General features: G+C 50.7%; 1 protein-coding gene across 1 annotated transcript in view; it reads right to left on the bottom strand.

Moving 5' to 3' along the window:
- Positions 1–22,133, bottom strand: part of PRRX1 (paired related homeobox 1) — a 41,265-nt gene extending 19,132 nt beyond the window's left edge. Inside the window, exon 1 of the mRNA XM_074546440.1 lies at positions 21,609–22,133. Coding sequence (XP_074402541.1) covers positions 21,609–21,849 — 241 coding nt within the window. The 5' untranslated portion in view covers positions 21,850–22,133. The remainder of the gene's footprint in view (positions 1–21,608) is intronic.
- Between the last annotated feature and the right edge of the window lie 434 nt (positions 22,134–22,567).

Below are 22,567 nucleotides of genomic sequence, written 5' to 3'. Positions count from 1 at the left end.
GCTGCAAAGCTTCACTTAGAAATCCATTTTTTTTTACCGCTAATGGATTTTATGGGTCCCTCTTGATCACAACTGGAAAAACGATGGCATCCGAGGTCCAGAAATAACAGAACTTGAGCCTGGCTCTCAGCATCCAGCCCACCTGCCTTCTGCAAGGGCTGAGCATCCTGACCAGGAGCACACTCCTTGTGTGGGTGATAAAGGACCTTAACAGCAGCTGCAGGAGGGATCAGAGCATGCAGAGCCAGAACAAATTTCTTCTTCCCAGGTCCACAGTGAAAACGTGCTCTTCTAAGGAGAATGGACAAGGAGGCTGCTGCTGGTGGCTGGGAGATTTTTGTTGGACATCCAACAAAACAGGAAGGCAGATGGGACAGAGCATGGGCTCCAGGATGCTCCACACCCCAGCTCTGCAGGACACAAAGGAAAACCAGGCTCAGACCCCCCACTCCATCCTCTGCCTCTTCTGGACGGCAAATGCATTTCACATTAGCTAATAAATTGCTACATCTTATGTTTCTTAGCCTGCTGGAATGATGAATATTTTGGAATGTATTTTGAATGGTTCCTAGCCAGAGTGGAACAATCATCCAGAAATCTGAAATCAGAAAGCTGAAGAATGGAAAGCCCTGTCTTTCCAGAGTTCACCGCAGTTTGAAAAGCACAACTCCCAGCAGAGGAGGCAAAATAATGATTATGAGAGATCCTGTGAATTGAGGCACACAAGGGATATGCTGGAAATGACAATCCTTAACATGGAGTAATAATTTCTGCCTCCAGGTGATGAATATATTAAAGGGTATCTATTTATTCCTGCCCTTAATCTGCATGAAATGTTAGACACTCATAACCTGGAGGATTGGACAATTTAGGGGACCTGTGCAGAAATGTGAGATATCTCAGCCACAAAACACTGCCTTTGCTCTGGTGCAGGGCTAGCAGACAGCTGCTGCTGCTCTAGCAAAATTTAACACAATTTAAGCCTTTTATAAAGGAATCACACCCACTGCCAGACCAGCCAAATCCTCACCTACCCAGGACTATCTCAAGACCAGCAAAAGGTAGCACAGCTCACCCAAATCAGCTCATGTGCATCACCAGGCACCAGGCTGAGCCAGCTCAGCACAAACCCCAAGCCTGGATGGAAAGTCTCCATGGATAAAGGAGCCCAGAAGTGGTCTGGTCTCACTGGAGCAGCTCCAAGAAATAAGCTTTTCTCTCCCCCATAGAGATGGGCTGTCTAGACACATTGGCAAGGCTGCGCTGCCGAATTTGCAGTGCTGCATCCTTCTCACATCCAGTCTGTCAAATACAGCAAATTCCTGTCCCCCAGCCTGTTAGCATGGGCATTTTTTCAAACTTCCTAGTGTTACTCACGTCCAGAAATGCCATTATGTTTAATGAGAAGTTTTAAAACAGATTTCTCCACACAAGCAGGATGACATCTTAGATTTTCTTTATCAACCCTCTGGCAAAATAATTATTTCATTAAATATTTTTTGCTAACAACTAAAGTAAAAATAAAGTAAATCGAGTATTTTTAAGCCAAGAAACACTGATATGTGAATATGATTTGCAATGGAAATGCAGAAAAAAAATTGTTCTCCAAATAATAAAAAAATACTACTCAGCAAAACCTTTGGGAGTTAGGTGATGCTTTTCACTGGAAAAACAATGAGAATATTTAGAGAGAGCCTAGCCTCAGGGCCTTGTCCAACACCATATAGAAGTGCAGATTTAAACCCATCCACATCAAAGCTGCCCTGGAATAAGCAAATTACCTTCCACCAGATTCAAGAGTGCAGGGGTGATTAGTGTGGGTCACACAGATTTCTCCATCCTCAGAGGTCCCCAAAGCAAAAAGAACATGAAAATTCCATATGGCCCTGGAGTAGAGGTGCACTGCCAACTCTCTTTGTTCATAACACATCCAGCAGCCCCGTGCTTAAGTGGGGTGCAGACAAAAAGCAACTCAATAAAATAAATAAATAAAAGTGTGATTTCAATAAGATCAATCCAAATAAATCACAAGTGGGATGCACTGGCATTACCTTCACAGCACAGAAAATAAAATAACAGCAAGCAATGAAAGCACTTTCAGTGTGTGGTATAAAGGCACACAGAGCAGCTGTTTCATTTCAGCTGCATACAGAAGTGAGAGCTGGGGTGTTGGTGAGTCCTGCAGCCCCATTTCCTAGCCACTGCCAGTGCCAGCAGGGCACAGAGCCTCAGATCCCCCCATGCTGCACTGCCTTGCTGACTACTGACCCCACACCTGGGATTCAGACAGATTTGGAAAGAAGCACCCATGGTGTTGGAACCCTGGATGTTGAGAATTGTAAACTTTCTGTGCTTAAAGGCACAGACCCACAAGAGAACACTGCATTTGACCTGAGGCCATGGAGAAGGCTTCCAAAATTGATGAATAGCACTGGGATTACGGGTGTGTATTTGGTTAGAAGTGTGTAATATCACAGGGTGGAAAACTTAAAGTTTGGGGTTTCAGAATATAGAAATAAATATGAAGCAAGGTGGAGGTTTGAGGGTGGAGGCAGGTTGTTCTTCTTTACCTTCTTTTTCCTTCTTCTCCATGGGTTTGGGTGGTGTTTCGTAATTGGGCAGAAAAGTCTGCATTGTGGGCTTTGAGTGATCAGTTATTGGTTTAAAAGGGAAAATAATTTAGGTGTAATTTCTTAATAGATAGTTTGAACTTAAAAGACCTTTGTAACAAGAGATTGTTGGCCATTTTGTGCCTTGCTAATGAAAGGCTGCAGAACTCATGGTTGTGAGACTTTCACTGATAAGAAATCATAAACACCTGAGTCCAAACATGAACTAACATCTCAAGGGCCTTCAATCCAGACCCAGAGAAACTGATACCATGGGATGGGCTCTGTCTGCTTCACTGCAGCATCCCTCAAGGGGACTTCTGAAACCACCTCATGCCTAGGAAAGAAAGCTCAGCTGCTCCTGGCTGCTCACAGAAACCTCAAGAGCCTTCAACTTCATTCTGCCAACCTCTGGTCCTGTGGGCAAGTGTGCAGGTGGTTCCCTGTCAGAGGAACCCTCTTCCCCCTCCCTCTTCTTCATGCAGCTCTCCACACATCTCCCAGACCAGGCTAGCCAGCTGAATGCCCTCTCTGGGCATCCTCAGGGCCCAGCCAGGTGCTGGAGAAGCTGAGCTGGAACCAAGCTGTGAGCAACCAGAGGCTCCTGGCCATGGGGCACCACTAGCCCAGATGCCAGTGGCCTCACATCCCCAGCACACTGAAATTGAATTCAATTCCTGCATGGGAATTCCTGATGTGCCAACAGCTGTCTGTGCAACCTGCACAGAGCCTGGGTTTTCTGGTACAGGTCAGCTGCAAATGTCCTTCCATCCCAGGCACAAGGGACACTCCAGAGTGGTGCTGGGTGCACTGAAACATCCCCCAGGCAGGTCCTGGAAGATGCAAGTTGCTCCACAAAGCCCACTGCCATGCAGCATGGTGTAACACAGATCAGAGCACCCAAAGAAGCCCAAACCAGCTGGGAGAGAACTAAAGCACCGCAGGCTGGTCCTGAAATAGGCTCTCTTTTTCTTTTAAGCACAGCTCATTAAATGTTTGCTGGAAAAACAGAAAAGCATTTTCCACAGAAGGGAGGACATCCAAGAAAAGCCCTTTTGGACATAAATTGGCAAGAGACTCCCAAGCATTTATCTTCAGCATAGAATGTGCTCTGTCAGGAGGGCTGTAACTAACAATACGCTGAAAAACACGCCACAGACTTCCACTGTATTTTACTTGGCACTAAGGGGTTATTCCTCAACACAAAGTATTCACAACTGGCATCAGTTAAACGAGAAATTACAACCTTCAAAAGACCTATTTAGCATCAGCTGCAGAAAGTATGGAATTTGCCATGGGCTTTGATGACAACAGATTATTCCCCATAAAACGCTGCGAAGGCGCTCGGCGACAATGCTCGGCACGAGCTGCTGGTTCAGCAGGGGGGATTGGGAATTCAGCATTTCCTGCCCCTTCTCAGGAGGCTGTTGCCTGCTTTGGGACTGCTCATATCCCTCTGCCCAGCTCTCCAGCTCGCTGGCAAGCTCAGCCACAGGGCCAGGACACAGCAAGCTGGTTTTTGCAAGGGGTTTGCTAAGCTATGGCTGCTAAGCTCTAAGCAGGCTGCGAAAAGACCCTGAACTCATTCTCCCTACAGCTCATTAAGGTAAGGAGGAATATGAGGGAATCATCCCATTCCTCCAGGCTGGATGGTCAGCTAGGATAGACTGAGGTCAACAGTGTGGAAGTTTAGGAGTTCCATCACTTCTTGATCCTGCACAAGTCAGCCACAAGCCAGGACAAAAGGCAGCCTCCCTTCCCTGTCCCTGGATTATTCCCACCTCCCCAGCAGGAGGAAAGAGCTCTGCCACCAAACTCCTCAGGCCCTCAAGCTTTTGTGCACTCAGGCTCTGGCAAAGGAGAGCTCAGAGCTGGGAATCCCTGCTGGTGTTTCTCGGGATGAATGCTGTGTCCTTGCAGAGTGAGAGAGCATGCCTGGGGAGGGAAAGGCCATCACTGGCTGTCTGCACTGCTCCAGGGCTATCTTTAGTTGACCTGGAAAAAGTGACAGTCCAGAAACAGTCCAGAAGCAGTCTCCACCCTGGCTCTCAAAGGGGGCTCCAGAGAGGTCAGCCTGAGCTATGTTTTCCTGCCACAAACCTGGAGCCTGCTCGGTGAGCTGTAAAACGTCCCCGTCCCTCTGCTTGGCAAAAACTTTTCTGTTTCATTCCCCAGACCTACACAGACAGGGATTTATTGAGTAGATACCCTTTGTCTGCCTTGTCCTGGAAGGAGATTTAGCCATCCACAGGACTCGTGCAGCACCAACAGAAAAGAAAGGGGAAAACGGATCCTTTTTGCAGGCAGCTGCAGCCCGTGGCACGGAGCCTGCCTGCCCCAGCACCTGTAAAACCCAGCCTGCACCAGTTAACCCCTGCAAGGCCAGCAATTGTCACCTGGCTTCATATTGGGTGTCTTACTTGGCTGGGGACAGGGGAGAGCTTCGCCAAGGCTGTGCCACTCAGAGTTGTTCATGCACAGCAGGACCAACGTGAATATTCTCGCATCCTGGATCCTCCCAGAACTGTGCTACTGCCCCTGCTGGAGATCAGCACGGACACAGGCTCCAGACTGGCTGTGCCTCCTCTCACTGCATTCTCTGCTCCTTTCTAATCTTAAAGCTGGCTGAGTCTCATCCTCCCACCGTACACACACTGACAGAGTTGTGCTTTTGTCCTGCCAGGTTTTACAATGACCCCAGAATCTGAAGCCTAAAATAAAAATCATTTAGATAATTAAACGTCACAATCCTTCAAGCAATGCTGAGACTGAGCTTTGCTCTTGCTAAGCCAGCATATGACACATTCAGGTAGTGACAGTCTTCCCATAAAGGCTCTGGGTTCTCTGTTTAGTGAACCAGGCATCCTGGAAGCAATGGCCTGTTGTCACCATGATATTTTCTGAAAAATCCTCTTTGCCCAGGATTTTCTCCTGGGAAGCTGAGAAGCCTCAGAGAGGAATGAAAACAATAATTATCTGATTGCTGCTCCTGTGTTTGCTGCTTTGGAATGTGGCTTGGACCTTGTTTACCAACAGGTGAATGTTTGATTGGTTCCATGTGAATTGTTTTAAATTAATGACCAATCACTATCAGCTCAGTCACGAGCTTTCTTTATCATTCTTGCTAGACTTCTGATGTATCCTCTCTCTTTCTTTAGTATAGTTTTAGTACAGTATTCTTTTAATATAATATATCATAAAATAATAAATCAACCTTCTGAGAACTTGGAGTCAATTCTCATTGAGAGGACTCTCACAAACACCACAGCCTGTCATTAGTCAGCTGTTTTGCTTTAATAGCTGAAGTGTATCAGCTAAACCCACCTGCAGAGGCAGGTGTTGCTCTAGGCACTCCCAGTCAGGCACAGAGCTAAAGGCTGAAACGTTCAACTTGAGACAATGCACAGGAAAATCTCAGCTATTTCCTGGACCACAAGTCAGATGGCAATTTCTATAGGGCAGAGCCTGGAAGGCAAACCTTGGAGTCCTTTAGGGGAAAAAAAAAGCGCTTTTTAAATTTTGTCTCCCAAGCCAAGATGATCAAGTGGGTGTCCTGGAATCCTGTTTTATTTCCCAGGCTCTGATGGGAAGGAGCCTGCCACGGATCCTGCCCTCCCAGCTCACACCCTGCTTTCACTCAGCACATAGCTCAAGTGCCCCCGATGAACAGAGATACCTTCCTGAATCAAAACCAACAGGAACAAAACCCCAAGTCTCCACACAAAGTAAACCCAAGTTGTATTTCAACCTAATCAGGTCCCAGCATTAGGAGCATTACAGGAGCTGGAGATGAAAATCTCCCCTTGAGCTGGAAAACTCATCCCCGATGAAGGATGGATGAGTTACTAAAACAAATATTACATTTGGTTCTGGCTAACAGGAGAGCTGAAGTACTCCCAAAGATTATCATTTATGCACAGCTGACTTCAAGTCCTCTTGCTTGCTGAGCTCAGGCTGTGATACACCCTACAGATTTCTCTCACAAACCTCTTCTGTTGGTCAGGCATTTGTTTCTTAGTCACTCTGGCAGTTTTATGGAATCCACCACCTGGGCACAGATAAAATATCAAAACCCTCAGTCCTGGGCAGGGGTTATACCCTATCCTGGTTACCTACCAAAATCAGGGGTCCCATACTCACTGCCTGCCTCGGGAGCCCTGCTGCTGCACTCCCCCAGAGAGAAGGGTGCCCATGGCCACCCTAATTACAGATCTGCCCCAGAGCTCCACCAGCACTGGCTGAAACAGGCCAGGCTGCCCCAAAACAGCATCAAATCCCTATGACTGCCCAGAAAGCTTTGGGGTGTTACTGGTTACTGGGACCAGCCTGCCTCACCTTCACCTACTCCCCATGCTTCCAGTTTTCACATAGAAAAGGCTTTGACTTCTCTCAAATCATCAGAGGACATAAGGAAATAGAGGAAATAAGGAAATAAATGTCAAAGGCTTGAAACCCAAACACTTTAAAAGTTGCAAATGACAATAACCACAGGGGTTAGAGGAGGAGAAATGCCTCCTGTTGGCCCCAACACAGATGCTGCTCCTGCACCATCTCCTGCTGTGCTTCTTGCCCTTAAACTGCAAAATCCAAAGAGAGGGAAAAGCTGCTGGAAAACCCCATCAAAGATCTGTTCCTGTCTCCTGGCTTCCTGTGCTCCCTGTGCTGGCTGGGCTGTGCCTTGCTCAAAGCCCAGCTTGCCACGCTGGAGCGAAGCGAGCCGAGGACGTGCCTCGGTCCTTTGAAGCAGCCACAACAGAGAAAGAAAGGGGACATCCTCTCCTCAGGGACCTGCCACACGGGGCTGGCCTGGCCACCAGCACAGCAAAGCCAGCCTGCAGTGTGTGGCAAGCAGGAGACAGGCAGTGATGGGGAGTAAGGCATGGGGCAGAGCTCAGATCAGCCTCCCACAGGAGATGGGTGTTTTGGATTGTGCCCTCAAATCCCAAATCCCTCGAGGTGCCTTCCAGAAGGGCAGCCCAGCTCTCCCAGCTGGCTCACAAGAGGAAATGTTTACAGTGCAATGTGCTCTTTGCCTCTGATCTCATGGCAGTTTTTGAGGAATTGGCCAACTTCAACCATGTTTAGACCATTTGAACAGCAATCGTGAAGATAATTCAGCTCCTGTTACTTTTTTGAAAACCTGGTGGCTCAGTAAAAGGAAAGAGGATTATCAATGTCAGCAGCCAAGACCACGCAGCTGGGTGAGCCCAAGCTTTTACAAGACACAAGAACACAGAGTCTCACCCTGCTGCTCTAACAAAACAAAGGAAGATGCCAGCAGAGCTCAGCCCAGGTGGGCATCCCTGGAGGTGCACAGTGGCAGGAGCAGCACTGCCACCTCCACATAACCCCCTCTCACCTTCCTGGTAAGAACAGGACTGGAAGAGCTGACTGAGCAGACCAAGCTCCAGATTTTGGTGTTTTTAACTATTAATCGTGAGGAAAGCAGACCTGGAGACGATGGGGAGTGCAGCACCAACTGTGCACCAGGGAGGGAACGCAGCCCCTGCTCCTGGGGGGACACTGGCCACCCCACCCCGGCCATCCGTGCTCCAGTCCCCGCTGTCACAGACCTTCCTGAGGGTTTGGGCCAGTAGATGGCACCAGAATAACAGAGAAACCCCTCTGCATCTCCCCACACCTCCCGCAGCCCCATCCCTTCCTCAGCACTGGCACACAACGACGGCTCTCAGCTCTCTGTTTTAAAAGCCTGTTCAGAGCTGACTTCTTCAAAAGTTCTACCATGCAAACTCCAGGAGAAAAAAAAGAGATTTCAAACTGAGATACCCTGCCTTTTGCAGGCTTCTAAAATCTTTTTTTTATTTCTGCATCTTAGGTGATGCTTTTAAATGAAACTCAGAAACAAAGTATTTGCACAAAGCAGCTGCTTTCTCCATAATTGCTTTAATTTGGAGAAGGCTTCCCCTATCCAGCCAGAACTGACAGAAGTTCTCTGTCTGCTGCATTTGAATAGGATCTGCATTTCTTGATGCAGAAGCAATTCACTTGAGAAGTGCCGGGCTACATTTTTAGGTAGGAAGGTCCCCTTCACTTTGGCTCTTGTGACTGTCAACACTGTCAGAGGACAGACCAGAGCTGCCTCCCCAGCAGCTTCTGCTGTCAGAGAATTGCAGCATCCCTGATTCCAGTGGGTTCAGCATCATTTCAATCCTCTCAAAACAAGCAGCAGGACCAGCCCAGGCCAGGGTTGACATTTTCTGCAGGAGGCACTCACCTCTCTCTTGCACACCAGGGGTGCAAAGATTTCTCTCTTTACAAAGAAGATGCCCCAAAACAGAATTAACAGCCAGTGCACATCCTGCAGCAAAATCCGTCAATGTCACAGAGAGTTAAGGATGATCCTATTCCCATTTCTGCCTTGTGGTACCTCCTGATCATCAAGGTGGAATGTTTTCAGAAGGACCTGGGCAAAGGTGATGGTGGTCTCTGCAGCACAGACAGGATTCTCCCAGGGAAATGCATTTTTTAGCCCCTGTCTCAGCTGTGACAGGTGACAGGATGTGTGTGGGCACTGCGTGGTGGCACCAAACACCCTTGGAGCTGCAGCCACAGCTATGCCTGGGGCAGGTCTCATGTGCTGAGGGAGGCACCAGGATAGACTCAGAACCTTGGATCCTGCTTGGAGGATCTGGGACACATTCAGAGACCACCTGGCTTTTCACACTCAGACTGAGGTTTGAACATTGCCCAGCCCAGCAAAGTCTTTAGAGCAGTTGGATGATTTTGATCTTCCCCCCACATCCCCTTTATTAATCACACTGAAAGAAAGTGTAATTCCTCCAAAACAAACCATTGCCAAACCATTTCTCGGCACACTTTTTACTCAATGTCCCTTCTAGGAACAGAGCACATTTGGAAACCTCCACAGCTCCACACTCCTTGGCCAGCAGCACATCCATGACCACATATCCACAAACACTGAGCTGTGGGGCTGGAAAATGAGCCTGCCAGCCAGGTGGAGAAAGGCTCCCATTTCCATGGGCTCAGTGGTGGAGCAGAGAACCAACCATGAGGGCTTTGTTTCATGAACCTTCCTGGAAGAGCTGCCCTCCTGCAGCTCCTTGGGCATTCCTGGTTCAGCAGCTCTCTCCCTGCTGGTGACAACTGAATGCACAGTGGGGTGTGGATGCAAGGGATGGGTGAGTGCTCTGATCATCCCAACCCTGCAAACCCTTCTGCTCCCTTCCCTTGGTGCCAGCCCTGCACACCCACCCCAGGGAGCTCACCCTACCACTTCAGAGATGCTCTGTCCCACGAGGATGCTGAGCACGTTTATCCCTCTTCCCAGCACTGATTAGATTTGCAGCTCTCCCTGTTTTCCCCATTTTTCCCAAAGCTGGCAGGGTTGCAGCTACAGGAGACACTGCTCACACTCAGAGCATCAAGCTGGCCAGAAATAGCAGAAATCACACACAACAGCCTGCTGCCTTCAGAGCTGCAGTAAACTCCAAAGAGCTCCTGAAATGCAAGAGGAAGCTGGGTTATTCCCAACTGCAGGGCTGATGTTTGCCCTTCACAAGTTTTCCTATCTCTGTTATTCCTAATAGAGAGATTTTGGAGATTTGGGATTTTGGAGATTTGGGACTGTCCCATAAATGTGAGACAGCTGGCTCACATAAGGCCTGAGTTATGATCAGAGATGAGGACATTGCTTTCCTGTTGTGTTTCTTGCTATGTTTTGGTTCAAACCTGTAAACAGACTCGTACCAAGTGGGGATCTGTGCTCTCCATCTGGTTTCCTGGCAGGAACATGCCTGCAGCACATCTCCCATCCCTCAGCCCGAGCTGAGCTCTTCAGTGTCTGTGTGAGACTCAGCCACAGCATTTCACCCAGTTACCCCACTGGTGAGACCAATAATTCATGGCTGACAAAAGCTGCTCTTCCAAAAGGGCTTCCAGACATTCATGGATGCAGCAGCCAGCGCTCTCCTTTGGAGTTATTTCTAGTGATTACACAGCATCTCACAGCTAAAAAATGCATTTCCTACCTCCTCTGAATGCATGTCTGGCTTTTGCTCCCAGCCATTGGCTCTCATTCCACCTTTCTCTGATGGATTAAAGGCAGGGGGGAGGAAGGCTTCTACCTAGAAAGTCACAGAAATGTGGATTTGGCAGTCACAGCCACAGGATCCACAGCACTCTAACAGAGCCTCTGTTAAACAGGCTCCTACTAAAGTCACACAGCCTCTGACACTTGGGAGGATTCCCTCCCCAAGGTAGGATGAGCTGTATGCTGTTTATTCCTTGCGTGTCTCCATCAGATCTGTGACTGAAGTCTCAACAAGGTTTCCTTCCAAGGAAATCTCTTCCAAAGTTTCCTTACCCTCTCTAGACTTGGGAGGATTTCCCTACTGCCTCACATCTGCAATGGCAGTAGGTGGGCTTGGAATTCAGTTTTTACTTGAGCCTGAGCACCTCTTCTTTCCTTCTAAACTGGAGCCAGAGCTCTGTTTAGCTTTTCTCTGGACTCTTTTTTATTCAGTCTGCACCTTCTTGGCACACAGAGCCCACCTGGAGCCCTCCCCAGCACAGGGAGAGGATGCCCCACAAACAAGGCAAAGCTGTAGGACATGCTGGGGGTGAAAAACATCTGCCTCTCATAAAGATGTGGTGTTCTGCACTGAGCAGCAGAGCTGGTCCAAGGCCAGACAAGCAGATTTACACAAGGCATTGATCCACAGCGCTCCAAGGGAGCCTCTGTGCTCCCAGGTCATCCCAGATCCCATCCTGCCCTCCTGTCCAGGGAGAAACACTGCACTGTGACATGGGCAAAGCTCTGTGATCTCACCAGAGGAGCATGGGCAGCCTCTTCCCCAACTTCTCCACTGGGAATCAGTGGTGGAGGGGAGAGGGATCCACCCTGCCAGGGCTCCCCCCAGCTGGAGGCCTTGGCTGGTGCCAGGGCACTGGGCAGGAGGCTCTGCACCAAAATAGGTCATTAGTGAGCAACTGGAGCTCTGCATTCTTCTCCAGGCCCTGCATTTTCCTAACGGGAATGCCTCAGTGGGGGGGGAAGAGGAATTTACAGTTCCCTTCCAAAAACCAGTCTTTGTTTGTTTGATGGTTTTTTTAAATGATCGAGTAACTTGTGAATACATTTTCTGATGATTCCCACATCCTCCCAGCTGGAGAATGGCTCATGAACAGACTCCAAGCTCTGTAAATGAGCTTGTTAGTCATAAGTCTTCAAACAGGCTTGATAAACAACTTTCAGCCTGCAGGATATTCATCAACCATTCTGTCTGCCTGGTCTCCTGACACTAATTTATTATTTACAATGAGAGATCCTTCTCCTAAATCACAGGTGATTGTTTCTTTTTACTGATTAGTTGATTTTTAAAAAAAAAATAATTTTGAGGGGAAACAATGAAAAACAAATCACAAACAAGCATAGTGCTGCAAGCACTTATTCCTGAGCAGTCCTCCTAGTTTCCATGACACGTATCAGAAGTTTTCCAAATGAAACAAACTCTCAGTAACGATCTTTTTTGGCCAAACACTCAAGAGCAGGCTGTAGCCAAGAAAAAGAGTGTGACCATCCCAAGCAGCCGCTGGGAATTTCACTGCCTGCCACCAAACACTGCAGGGACCTTCCAGCTGATCAGCACGTGCTGCTCCTCGCACCCCTTGGGCTTGTGGAGAGCCCAGGCACCCCAAGATGTTCAGGAGATTCACATCCATGTGCAAAAATCTGAATCTGAAAGCCATGCCAACCCATGGGTGGGTGCACACAGCAAACAGCTCTGGCCCCAAGGGCATGGGGTGCACTCAGCAGCACCAGGTGGGATCCCTGCAGGAATAAACCTTGCTGAGGTTGCTCCAGGTCTTGGAAGGGGATATTCTCAATGCTAACTCCACAAAGACAAGCAGATGGAATAGCAGTTTGCTGGGGATGGTGCAGAAGGAGGAGAATCTTCCCAAACTGCTATTACATAACATATATAGCCAGAAAACTCCAAAGCCCCTCATTAGGGCTCAGGGCTGTACCCAGTTATATTGGTAGGAAAACTGAGGCATAGCAAGGCAATCCTGATCAAGTTATGGCAGTGAGTATAAAGTAAAACAGACCTCAACATTCTGTGGCCAACACACAAAGGTGCATTTGAGCAACAAAAGACAGGCTGGGTCATCTGGTCTGATATTTGGAGGGAGAAAATCCCTTCTGTTACAACTGAGATTTTGAGTGCAAGCCTTTTTTGGGTAGGCTGCTCCCGGCACCAGCACACACCCAACCCTAAAAACCTGCCCTGCAGTTCTCCCAAGTGGAGCAGCTCTCCTTGCCTGGGGAACACGGAGCAAACACCCTCCTCCAGGGGCTGCCTGCTGTGTGTGCATCAAACCCACGCCGCGCTTCCACCCTCACCTCAGCTCCCATGGACAGACATGAATAGATCCCATCAGCAGTCACAGTAAAGGCAGCAGGATGCAGAGCTAGCTCTGGGCTGGTCTTGAGAGCTTTTTTCCTCTCCCTGAGTGTGAAATCACCAACACATTTCCTCTGACAAGCTCAAGTACTCGGCGCTGGACAGGCAGCGCTAGCAGCCCGTGCCTTCAGCCAGCCTTCCCTGGGACACAGCCTGGTCTGCAGCCTTCCTGGTCCACAGGGACCATCCACCCCGAGGAGGAGCTCTGTGCTGGATTCACAAAGCCCTGCTGTGTGCTGCATTCACAGACCCCTGCTCTGTGCCCTCCACCCAGAGTACAAGTGATGCCGCTGGCAGGACGATGCACACAGAGCGCTGCCGGCACTTCGGGCCACAAGGCAGGGACAGGGCTCTAATGCTTGGTGGGGGGACACAGCCTGGTCTGCAGCCTTCCTGGTCCACAGGGACCATCCACCCTGAGCAGGAGCTCTGTGCTGGATTCACAGACCCCTGCTCTGTGCCCTCCACCCAGGGTACAAGTGATGCTACAGGCAGGACAATGAGCACAGAGCGCTGCCAGCACTTCGGGCCACAAGGCAGAGACAGGGCTCTAAAACTGGATGGGAAACTCAGGCCTGGTGGGGACAGGAGCTGCCTGCAGAGCCACCAGCAGGGCCTGCCCTTTGCAGCAGCAGCCCCAGAGCATTAACACTCTGTTTTCACTGTTACGGCTCAGGCACTTTTCCCTTTTAAGTCCAATTCATCCCCACCGAGCCCCAGCGCGGCTGAGCTGACACGGGGAGAAGTGACAGCTCTTTGAAAGCTGCAAGCATCCCTGGTTTGGTTTTTTTTTTTTCTTTAAACAAATGTGGATCGTATTAGTGACACTTCCAAAAAAGAAGATGATTTCCAGAGGCACTGAGCAGGTCTGAGGGCCTCGCTGGCACACCGGCTGCAGCTCAGCCCAGCTCTGCCACCACTCACTCAGCACAACAACAAAGCCCAGAGCAGAGAGACCAGTTCAGGCTCCCCACGAGCTCAAATCCTCAACCTTCACTGCTCCAGCACCTACTCTGAAGGGCTGGAAGCTGCTGCCTTCTGCAGCCACCCACCCTTGCTCCATCAGCACCCTGCTTTGATCCCAGTGCCCTGCTGCTCCCTCCAGAGCCTGATTCCATTCTCCTTTCCCAAGCCTGCCCACTCAGCAGCTGCTGCTGGCAATTCCCTCTTGTCCCAGACTGGCAGGACCAAGAGAACTTGGATTTGCTTTGCTCAAGGAAGCCAGAGAAGTTCATCTGCTGGTGGACTCAGAGCAGGAAGCAGTGTCCCCAAGCTGCTGATGAGTTCCAGGCCTTGGTGCAAGAGCAGTTTTGCTGCCTGAGCAGCTCATCAAGACGTGGAGAGGGTCCCAGCCAGATCCTGAGCGTCTCTTTGGAAGTTTGCCCTGCCCAGCAGTCTTGCTGACTGGCTGGAGTTTCTCCTGTAGGAAAATTTCTCTAGCCAGAATGGGGGGAAAATTTGGGTGGAATATGAACTGGATGCTGCAATAGGATGTAGTGATTTGTTAAGAGTGTGGCTGGCTCCCTTCGCCTCTCATCTAACCTTCCCTTCCAGGAACACGAGGCACCAGGATGTCCTGGGCTGCCACCCCAAGGCAAACGTTCACTTCACATGGGCACGTATGAAATCCAGACTGTCTGGGACAGTGCTTTAAACGGTGCTGTAACCTCTTCTCGGCCCCTGGAGGTGAGAGAGGAGCTCAGAATGGTCTGTTAGCTGAATTGGATGCTCCCTGGCTTGCTCATCAGGCCTCTCTTGGCCTTCACAGGCTCAACCTTGCAGATGCTTTCCACTGCAGGAGGTGCCCTCAGCTTCGGCACCACTGCTCCCTTCCCTTCTCAGCCAGAATCCTCCAGACTCTCTCACTGGAAAGAAACTTCTCTTTAATGATGCCCCCAAAGTGCCAGCAGAGAGGCAGGGCAGCTCTGCTGAGCTCCCATCCCCACCTCACAGCATCTTCCAGGGATCAGGAACAGGGCAGGAAAAGAAACATGGATTAGGAACACAGCACAGATTTCCAGGGCAAATCTATATTAACAATGCAAAGGTGAGCAAGGCCGTGACAAACTTCAAATTATCTCCAGCTAAGGAATGAAATGGATGGAATTCTTCCCTGTGAGGCCCTGCAGAGGTTGCCCAGAGAAGCTGTGACTGTCTCTGGATCCTGGGAGTGTCCAAGGACAGGCTGGACAGGGCTGGCAGCACCGTGGGATGGTGGAAGGTGTCAGGGTTGGAACTGGATGATCTTTAAGGCCCCTCCAACCCAAATCATTCTGGAATTCCATAAAACCAATCAAAGCTGAGGTGCTGAGGAGCTTTGGGAGCTGTGCTGGCCCTGGACAATGGGAAAACTGTCCCAACACAGGGTGACAAAGGACAAATCCCTGCATTGTAGGGCTGCTACATCTATACCTGTGAGTTTCCACTGAGTCTGTAACACAGAGCCTCTGTAGAGATCTCCAGTGGGTGGTAAGAGGTTGGATTTGTGCTGCATCTCCCGCTCAGGAGGAGGCTCTGCTGCCATCCTTCTCCATGCCCTCCAGACTGCCATCTCACCCCTCCTTGGAGCTGTCTGCTCTCCCACCAGAGCAGCCAGCAGCTTCTGAAGACACTTCCCAACATGCAGCGACCAAACAACAGGTTTTTCTTGGGGAAACCAGACTAAAAACCTGCTCCACCACCCAAGCAGAAGCTGAAGCCTTTCTGTACCCTGCATGTAAAGCCAAGAGGACAGTTCAAACATCAGAGCCGTGGACAACAGCTCCTCCAGCCAGACTGTGCTGAGTCTCGCTTCAAATCTCCATAATCCGCCCCAAAATCCAAGGCTTCTTTAGGAAATGCAAGCAGGGTGGGGAAGCAGCAGTGCAGTGATTCATCCTCCCCAGAAACAGAGGCCCAAGGCTGGAATACTGTGACACTTGGTAAATATTCGTGATGTACTTCATTATGCAACAGAGGCCCAGCAGGAACACAGCTCCCTCAGGGCTACTTAATATGGGTTTCAAAAACGATTAAATATATCATAAACAACTCCCAACCAGGAATAAACACCTATAATCCCATCAAGTCATTCTGCTGATGTCAAAAACCATGGGAGTCAACTCGGTTACCGGGGGAAAAAATAAAAATACATCCTTGAAGGAATTACAGCCCTGTAACTCTGTGTCTGCCTTGTGAAAGACCCAACTCTCCCAGCCCCTCCTGCTTTTGCTCTGTCCGTGCTCTTGCTCTTTTCCTCTCAGATCACAGATTTTGATGCATTCTCCACTTCTGCTAAGGAAAAAAGATCGAGCTCCCAACTGCAGACAGCAAAACCGCTCCATGCCTGCACAAAATACTCCACTGGCCGAAAAAAAAGACCTTTTTTGCATGACTCAAGGCTGCTGGTCAGGTCTTCAAACACTAATACTCATCAACTGGCACACACATAAGTGGTCCATTGAATCACATGCAGTGACTCGTGTGAGTAAGGCCTGCACAAATTAACCCTGAGATAATATTTTCCCATGCAATCACTGCTTTATACATCATCAAAAAGATGGAAAATAGACTGGCTAGCAGTGGAAACTCAGTGCAGATGACAGAAAGCTGATGTTCATTAAAAGCGTTCGAGCAGTTTAGACCAAACCTTTAAGTTTTATGAGAGATTTCAAAATCTAATTTTCATGGAAATGTTTTCATTACATTAAGGGGGGGAAGGAGGGAAAGTAAAAACCTTCGGCAAAATCTTTTTCAAATTAAAAAGTTGGAAGCTCTGAGTGGATGGATTGAAAACACAAATACCATCAGCAAATTATGAGACCATGAGAACCAGGAAGCAAAACTGATTATGATCAAAAAAAAGTGAAATTCACAAACAAATAGAAGTTTCTTTTCACCCCTCAAAAGGAAAAGCACTCTCAAACAGAGCCAGCTCCCCCCTCTACATTCACATGGCTCTTTTTACTTTGTTTATATCAGTACCTTGACCACTTTCGTTTATTTCTTTGTGCCTTTTTTTTTTTAAGACTCCGGATATGTGGCAGAGCCACATTTCCATCTTCTGTCTTTGTCCAGAAGCTGCAGAAATTTACATAACACAAAATGTTTTTCCACTTCAAACTGCGGGACTCAGGGATGCAAGAAAAGTGTCTGACACCGCGATATCGCTGCAATAACCACGCATCTGCCAGCCTGAGGCCAAAATTAGATAGATATGCCCAAGGAACATAAATGGAAAGGAGTTATTCAAACTTCTAACAACTGCTTGGTGTTAGTTATCTGTTACTCAACCTTCAGTCAAGCGAGCTCTCCTCAAAGCCTCGAGGATACGCGCAGTAAAACCGGCACGCGCAAAGATGCTGCCGACCAAGAACTGCGCTTTTCACTGAGATCATTTACAACAAGCGCCTTGAAAACAATAATGATCTGATCCTGGCTTTTCCTACATCGGTTTCTGGAAGAGGAGAGCTCTGGAGAGTGTTTCTTGAGGAAGATTTGCCGCTGTTGGTGGGGACTGAGGCACTGGCGGCTTCCCCGGCTCACGGCGCTGTAACCTGGGGACACCAGCACCAGCTGCTGCCCCAAGACTCTCTGTCCATTAGCAGGACAAGACAGGAAGAAAACCTCAAGGTTTAATCAATTTTCCCCTCCTCTATCTATCAGATGTACATTCCCTGTCTACGGACTCAGCATTTTCTGGGAATAGGGGCTGTGATTTACTAACAAAAGAGATGCTCAGTACTCCGAGATAAAGCAGAGGTTTGCAAAGAAAACCCTGCAGATGTTCCCAGGTGCTTCTTCTCACCTTCATCCTCAGCAACTCAGCAGCCCAAGGAAATGCTTTCCACGCAGTGGCAGAGCTTTTCCACCTCTTCTTACAATTTTTTTTTTGTTTTGGTGAAGGATGGGGAGGCACAGGAGCACAGACAATTCAGGACTTAGACACTCTCTTTTACTCCTGCAGCAACCTCCCTTGTTCTGATTAAAAAGAGGCAATTAAAGCAAAATGAATAGCCATGTGGGAGCAGACCCAAAGTCCTCCAGCTCAGGATGCTGTTTCAGACAGCCAGGAGCAGCAGTCAGAGGGTTTAAGCCCAGGCAGCAAAGGAGAGATCTCTGCCCCAGCTCATCCTTGCAGCCTGTGACTGGCGGCTCCCTGAGCCGGACAGTGCTCCAAACACTGCTGCAGTGAGCAGCCATGCTCAGCCCTCCCTCAATCTGCCAGCTCTTTATTGAAATAACACCTATTTCTGAGCTCTGCAAAATCCTGGGGTGACAAGCCCCATCACCCAAGAGTGAGAAGGCTGAAAAAGCCTTTCCTCAATCTGCTGCCAGAGCAGAGGGGCTGCAGGCACAGCGATGCTCTGCCTGAGCAGGGAACTCACTCACCTTGTCCCAGCAAAGTTTTCTGGGATTTCCTCGAGAAGGAGCAGCAGCACTGAGGGGTCACAATGCTCACTGGGACAGGAAAAATATCCTGGGGGGACTCAGGCAGCCTGTGCCCAGCTTTAACTGGGAATCAGCCTGATATAACCTGCCAGCCACCCGAGTGCCAGCACTTTTGTATTGAAGAGAGATTAAAGGACAGCAAAAACCCCAAAACACAGAACTTGAGTGTGTAATGGACTGAAGAATGTTTTATTCACTCCTTACGAAAGAAATCCCAGCGTAACAATTTTTCTTTTGCTGTTCATGCTTTCTCCACACCATTTTATGAGCCATCAACAGCGAGCCTCAAACAAACCAACCAAAAAAAAAAAAAAAAAAAAAAAAAAGCAGAAGTCAAAAATGCCCATCTGAAAAAAAAAAATAAAAACAATAATTGAGAATTACCCCAGAGCCACAAGCTCTGGGAACCCACAGGCAAGTGACAGGTTTCTGTCACCCTCATAGGGCACAAAAGCAATAGGAGATCATTGCCCTTTCTGGGAAGTTTGGGGGATCCCCTCAGCTCAGCATTTTCATCCCAGCTTCAGCCGGACTTTGCAAAAGCTGTGCTACCACAGCGAGAGTTGGTTTTATCTTAACAGGTTATTTTGTGACAAATTGGAAGTGGGATTGCAAAGCCCTCCCAGCCAAGCAGCAGAGGCAGGGAGGTTTGCCCTGATGTTTATCAGCTTTTAGGGTAAGGTGTTCAGAGCTACAACTTGAAGTGAACTTGGTAAGAATGACAGCTCTGCAGCAAACTCAGCTCCTTAACCCACGGACAGCTCTCCCTGCAAATATTACAATCACAGCTGCTCCCAGGAATTGTTTTTCTTTTTAATAAGAGAAATGTTTTATCCTGAACCTCTCTCAAATAAAACAGTGGTGAAATATTTCCTTCAATCTCAAACATCCAAATAAAACCTGTAATTTCTGTGTCAAACTACTTATCTTAATTTTTGTTTACAAAACCAGCACCAATAATTTGGTTTTTCACTTCAGTTTGGGATAAAAATCAGTGGCAGACCAGCTGATTTCCCTTCAGTTTGGAAGAGCGTTTTTCGTATTCTAGGTAAATCCACAATTTCTTCAAACGGCTTTTACTTTTTCTCACTTAAAAACAGGAGAATAACTGAGCCCTGTGTTAGCTTTTCCACTGAACCAATTCTCATTTTTCACCGAGAAAAGCTCCTACCTCTGCTGCACTTCTAGCTCCTTGTCCTGCATGGATTGCACATTTCACAGAGCACACACGGCAGGTAGGGAAACTGAGGCACAGAGGCTCCTGAGATGTGCTAAATGCATCCATGAGAGAGCCAGAAAGCCCAGATGACAGCTCTGCCCAATAAACCTGGTGGAATTTATTCCTCTCCCTTTCTTTTTTTTTGGTCGCTGCTTACTTTAGAATGCTTCTAAAACTTTCTAATTCACCGCAACGGTATTAAAACTTTTACAGCGTTCAGAGAATTTCTAAGTTATTTGAAGCTGTAGTTTGGTCCTGCTTAGCAGTGCTGGCTAGAAAACAAGCCCTTGGACAGCTTTTTTGGGGGGTTTTTTCCTTGCTTTTAGAGCAAGGTGAGTATTGGCGAAACGCGGTTCTCCTTTTCCACGCTGACCGAGCTTGCAGTTGGCAAGGGGCAAGATCAGGAGTAAATCAAGAATAAATATAAAGAAAATATGATTAACTAAATTGGGTACAGAGCAAAAGTAAAAAAAAAAAAGTTGTCTGCATTTGATATCTTGCTGAATCGGGGGCAGCCGCAATCACTGTTTTCCCCGCTAAAATACACACCTTTAGAGGCAGAAATCGCAGCTTCTCGGGTGCTGGGAAGGAAATATTTTTAAGCTCTGTCGCAGCGGCGGTGGATGCGGCTCTCGGGGGGCAGAGGAGCCGCTCGGGCAGCCGCGCTCCGTTCCGAGCGCTCCTGGAGGATGCTCCCCGCCGGGACCGCATCCGGCCGCGCCGAGCCCGGGCATCCCACGGGCGCTTCTGCAAGGAGCGGCTGCCTTGGGGAAGGTTTCCCTCCTCCCCAGCTCGGCTTCCTTCGGAATACCGAGAAAACCACGTCGGATCCACGGGGAAAAGAGGGTCGGAGGCGGCTCCGGCGGGGGAAAAAAAAACTCACAGAAAACCAAACCAACAAAAAAATCGAAAAGCGAACGAAAATTGTAGTTGGCATTTTAGCTCGCTTCTCGTTTTGTTTGGTTGTTTTTTCTCCCGGGAAGGTGCCTCGGAAGCGAGCCCGTGTCCGCAGCCGCGGCCAGCCCGGACCCCCACGGCCGGGGATGTGATTATTTTAACAGAGAGCGGCTAAAGGGGGGTTACTGACCCTGCACAGCCCCCTCAGCCTTTCTGACAGCGCTGCCCTTGGAAAACAACACGCGGCGCTTGGAAAACGCCGCGCAAGCCGGCGCCCATCCCGCTGCCCACGGCCGCGGGGCTGCTGGCTCACGGCTACCCGAGCTGCGAGCCCGGACTGATCCGGACGGGCACTCAGAGACCGCTCTGGCCCCTGTCCTGTCCGCATCGGGGAGAAGCGGGGCTCGGGGGAGCGGCTGCACTCGGGAGCTGCACTCGGGAGCCGCGCACGCACCCTCGGGCTGCTGGCGAGCCCCGGCGCTCCCGGCACGGCACCGGACAATGCTCCGGACCCCATCCAGACCTCTGAGCAGCGTCCCGGTGTCGCGCTAAGCAGGGCGCCGTGCCCGCTGCGACGGGCCGGACGGACGGATGGATAGACGGGACTGATGGATGGATAGGTGGGATGGATGGATGGATGGAGGCTCAGCGCCTACCGCGCCTTGCCCCGTCCAGCCAAGCGTCGTTCTCAGCGCACAACGGCACGGAATGGACGAGGGAGCCGAGCCCGCGGGCCCGCTCCTGCTCCCCGGTTCCCTCGCACAGTGTAGGAGCCACGGCACCGGACCCGACGGGCACGGCGGCGAAGGGCAGGTCGCCCCTTTGCCGGGAAAACAAGGGTTTCACACTCCGGCGGCTGCCGAGCCCGCCGGGGCTCCCTGCGCGGCGGGGAAGGGCGGCTCGGGAGCGGGGGAAGCCGGGCTGAGCACCAGCGGAGCCCCCTCGGAGCCGGCACCGCCCGCGGCTGCCCCGGCGAGAGATGGAAGGGGAGGATGCCCCCGCACTTACTGTCCTGCTGCGGGGTGTCGCTGCCGCTGGTCAGCCCGGGGGACTCCAACAAGCTCCGGCCGGGCTCGCCGCCGCCCTCCTCCGCCTGGGCGGCCACCATGTCGCCCGCCTCCTCCAGGTCCAGCAGGTGACTCACGGAGAAGTTCTTCTTGGCTTGTAAATTGTCCAGGCCGGCGGGGCCGTCGAGGCGGGCGGGCAGCAGGGCCTGCCTGTCCATGGCGTGGGCATAGCTGGACGCCATGGTGCCGAGCGGGGCTTCTCTGCCCTCGCCCCCCGCGGGCGCCCACCGCCCCCGCGCCCCCCCAGCCGCCGGCGCTTCCAGAGGGGGGAGTAGCGAGGAGCGGAGCGGGGCGAGCGGGACGGGACCCGACGGCAGCGGCGGGTAGGGAAGCCCGAAGGGGAGCGGGCAGGGCCGGGCTTAAAACATGCCGGAGGGGAGAGGCGGCGGCCGGCTCGGGGCGCCGGGGCGGCGGCGCGGGGAGCTGCCGCCGGCCGAGAGGCGCAGGGCGGCTGTGGGGCCGCTGGGGCGGGTGCGCCCCGTCCCTCCGCCCCCGCTGCCGCCGGCTCCGCTCCCTCCGCCCCTGCGCTGCCCTCCCCTCCCTCCCCTCCGCCCCGCACTTCAAACGGCGGGGGCGGCTCCGGGCACCCGGGGGAGGGCGGCCCGCGGGGCCCCGCCGGGACGTGGCACCGGGCCGGGGGTGGCAGCGCAGGCCCCGCGGCTGAGGGGGGAGCCGGCCGGGCCCCCCTCCGTGGGCCGGCGCTGCACCTGGAGGGGAGGGTGGACGCGGCCCTGAGAGGGAGGGAGTGAGCGAGGAGAGGAACGGCGAAAATGAGAAATGCAGATGAAAAGGTGAGCGAGGGTAATGGGAGAGAAAGTGCGAACAGGAGAGAGGAGGGAAGGAAGAGGAAAAACCAGCGAAAGAGGAAGGAAAAGTGCAGCGGAGAACTGAGAGAAACAG

The sequence above is a fragment of the Zonotrichia albicollis genome, chromosome 8 (assembly GCF_047830755.1).
Source record: "Zonotrichia albicollis isolate bZonAlb1 chromosome 8, bZonAlb1.hap1, whole genome shotgun sequence".
Lineage (NCBI taxonomy): Eukaryota > Metazoa > Chordata > Aves > Passeriformes > Passerellidae > Zonotrichia > Zonotrichia albicollis.
The sequence above is the reverse complement of the archived record's forward strand: the minus strand, read 5'-3'. Positions and strand labels throughout refer to the sequence as shown.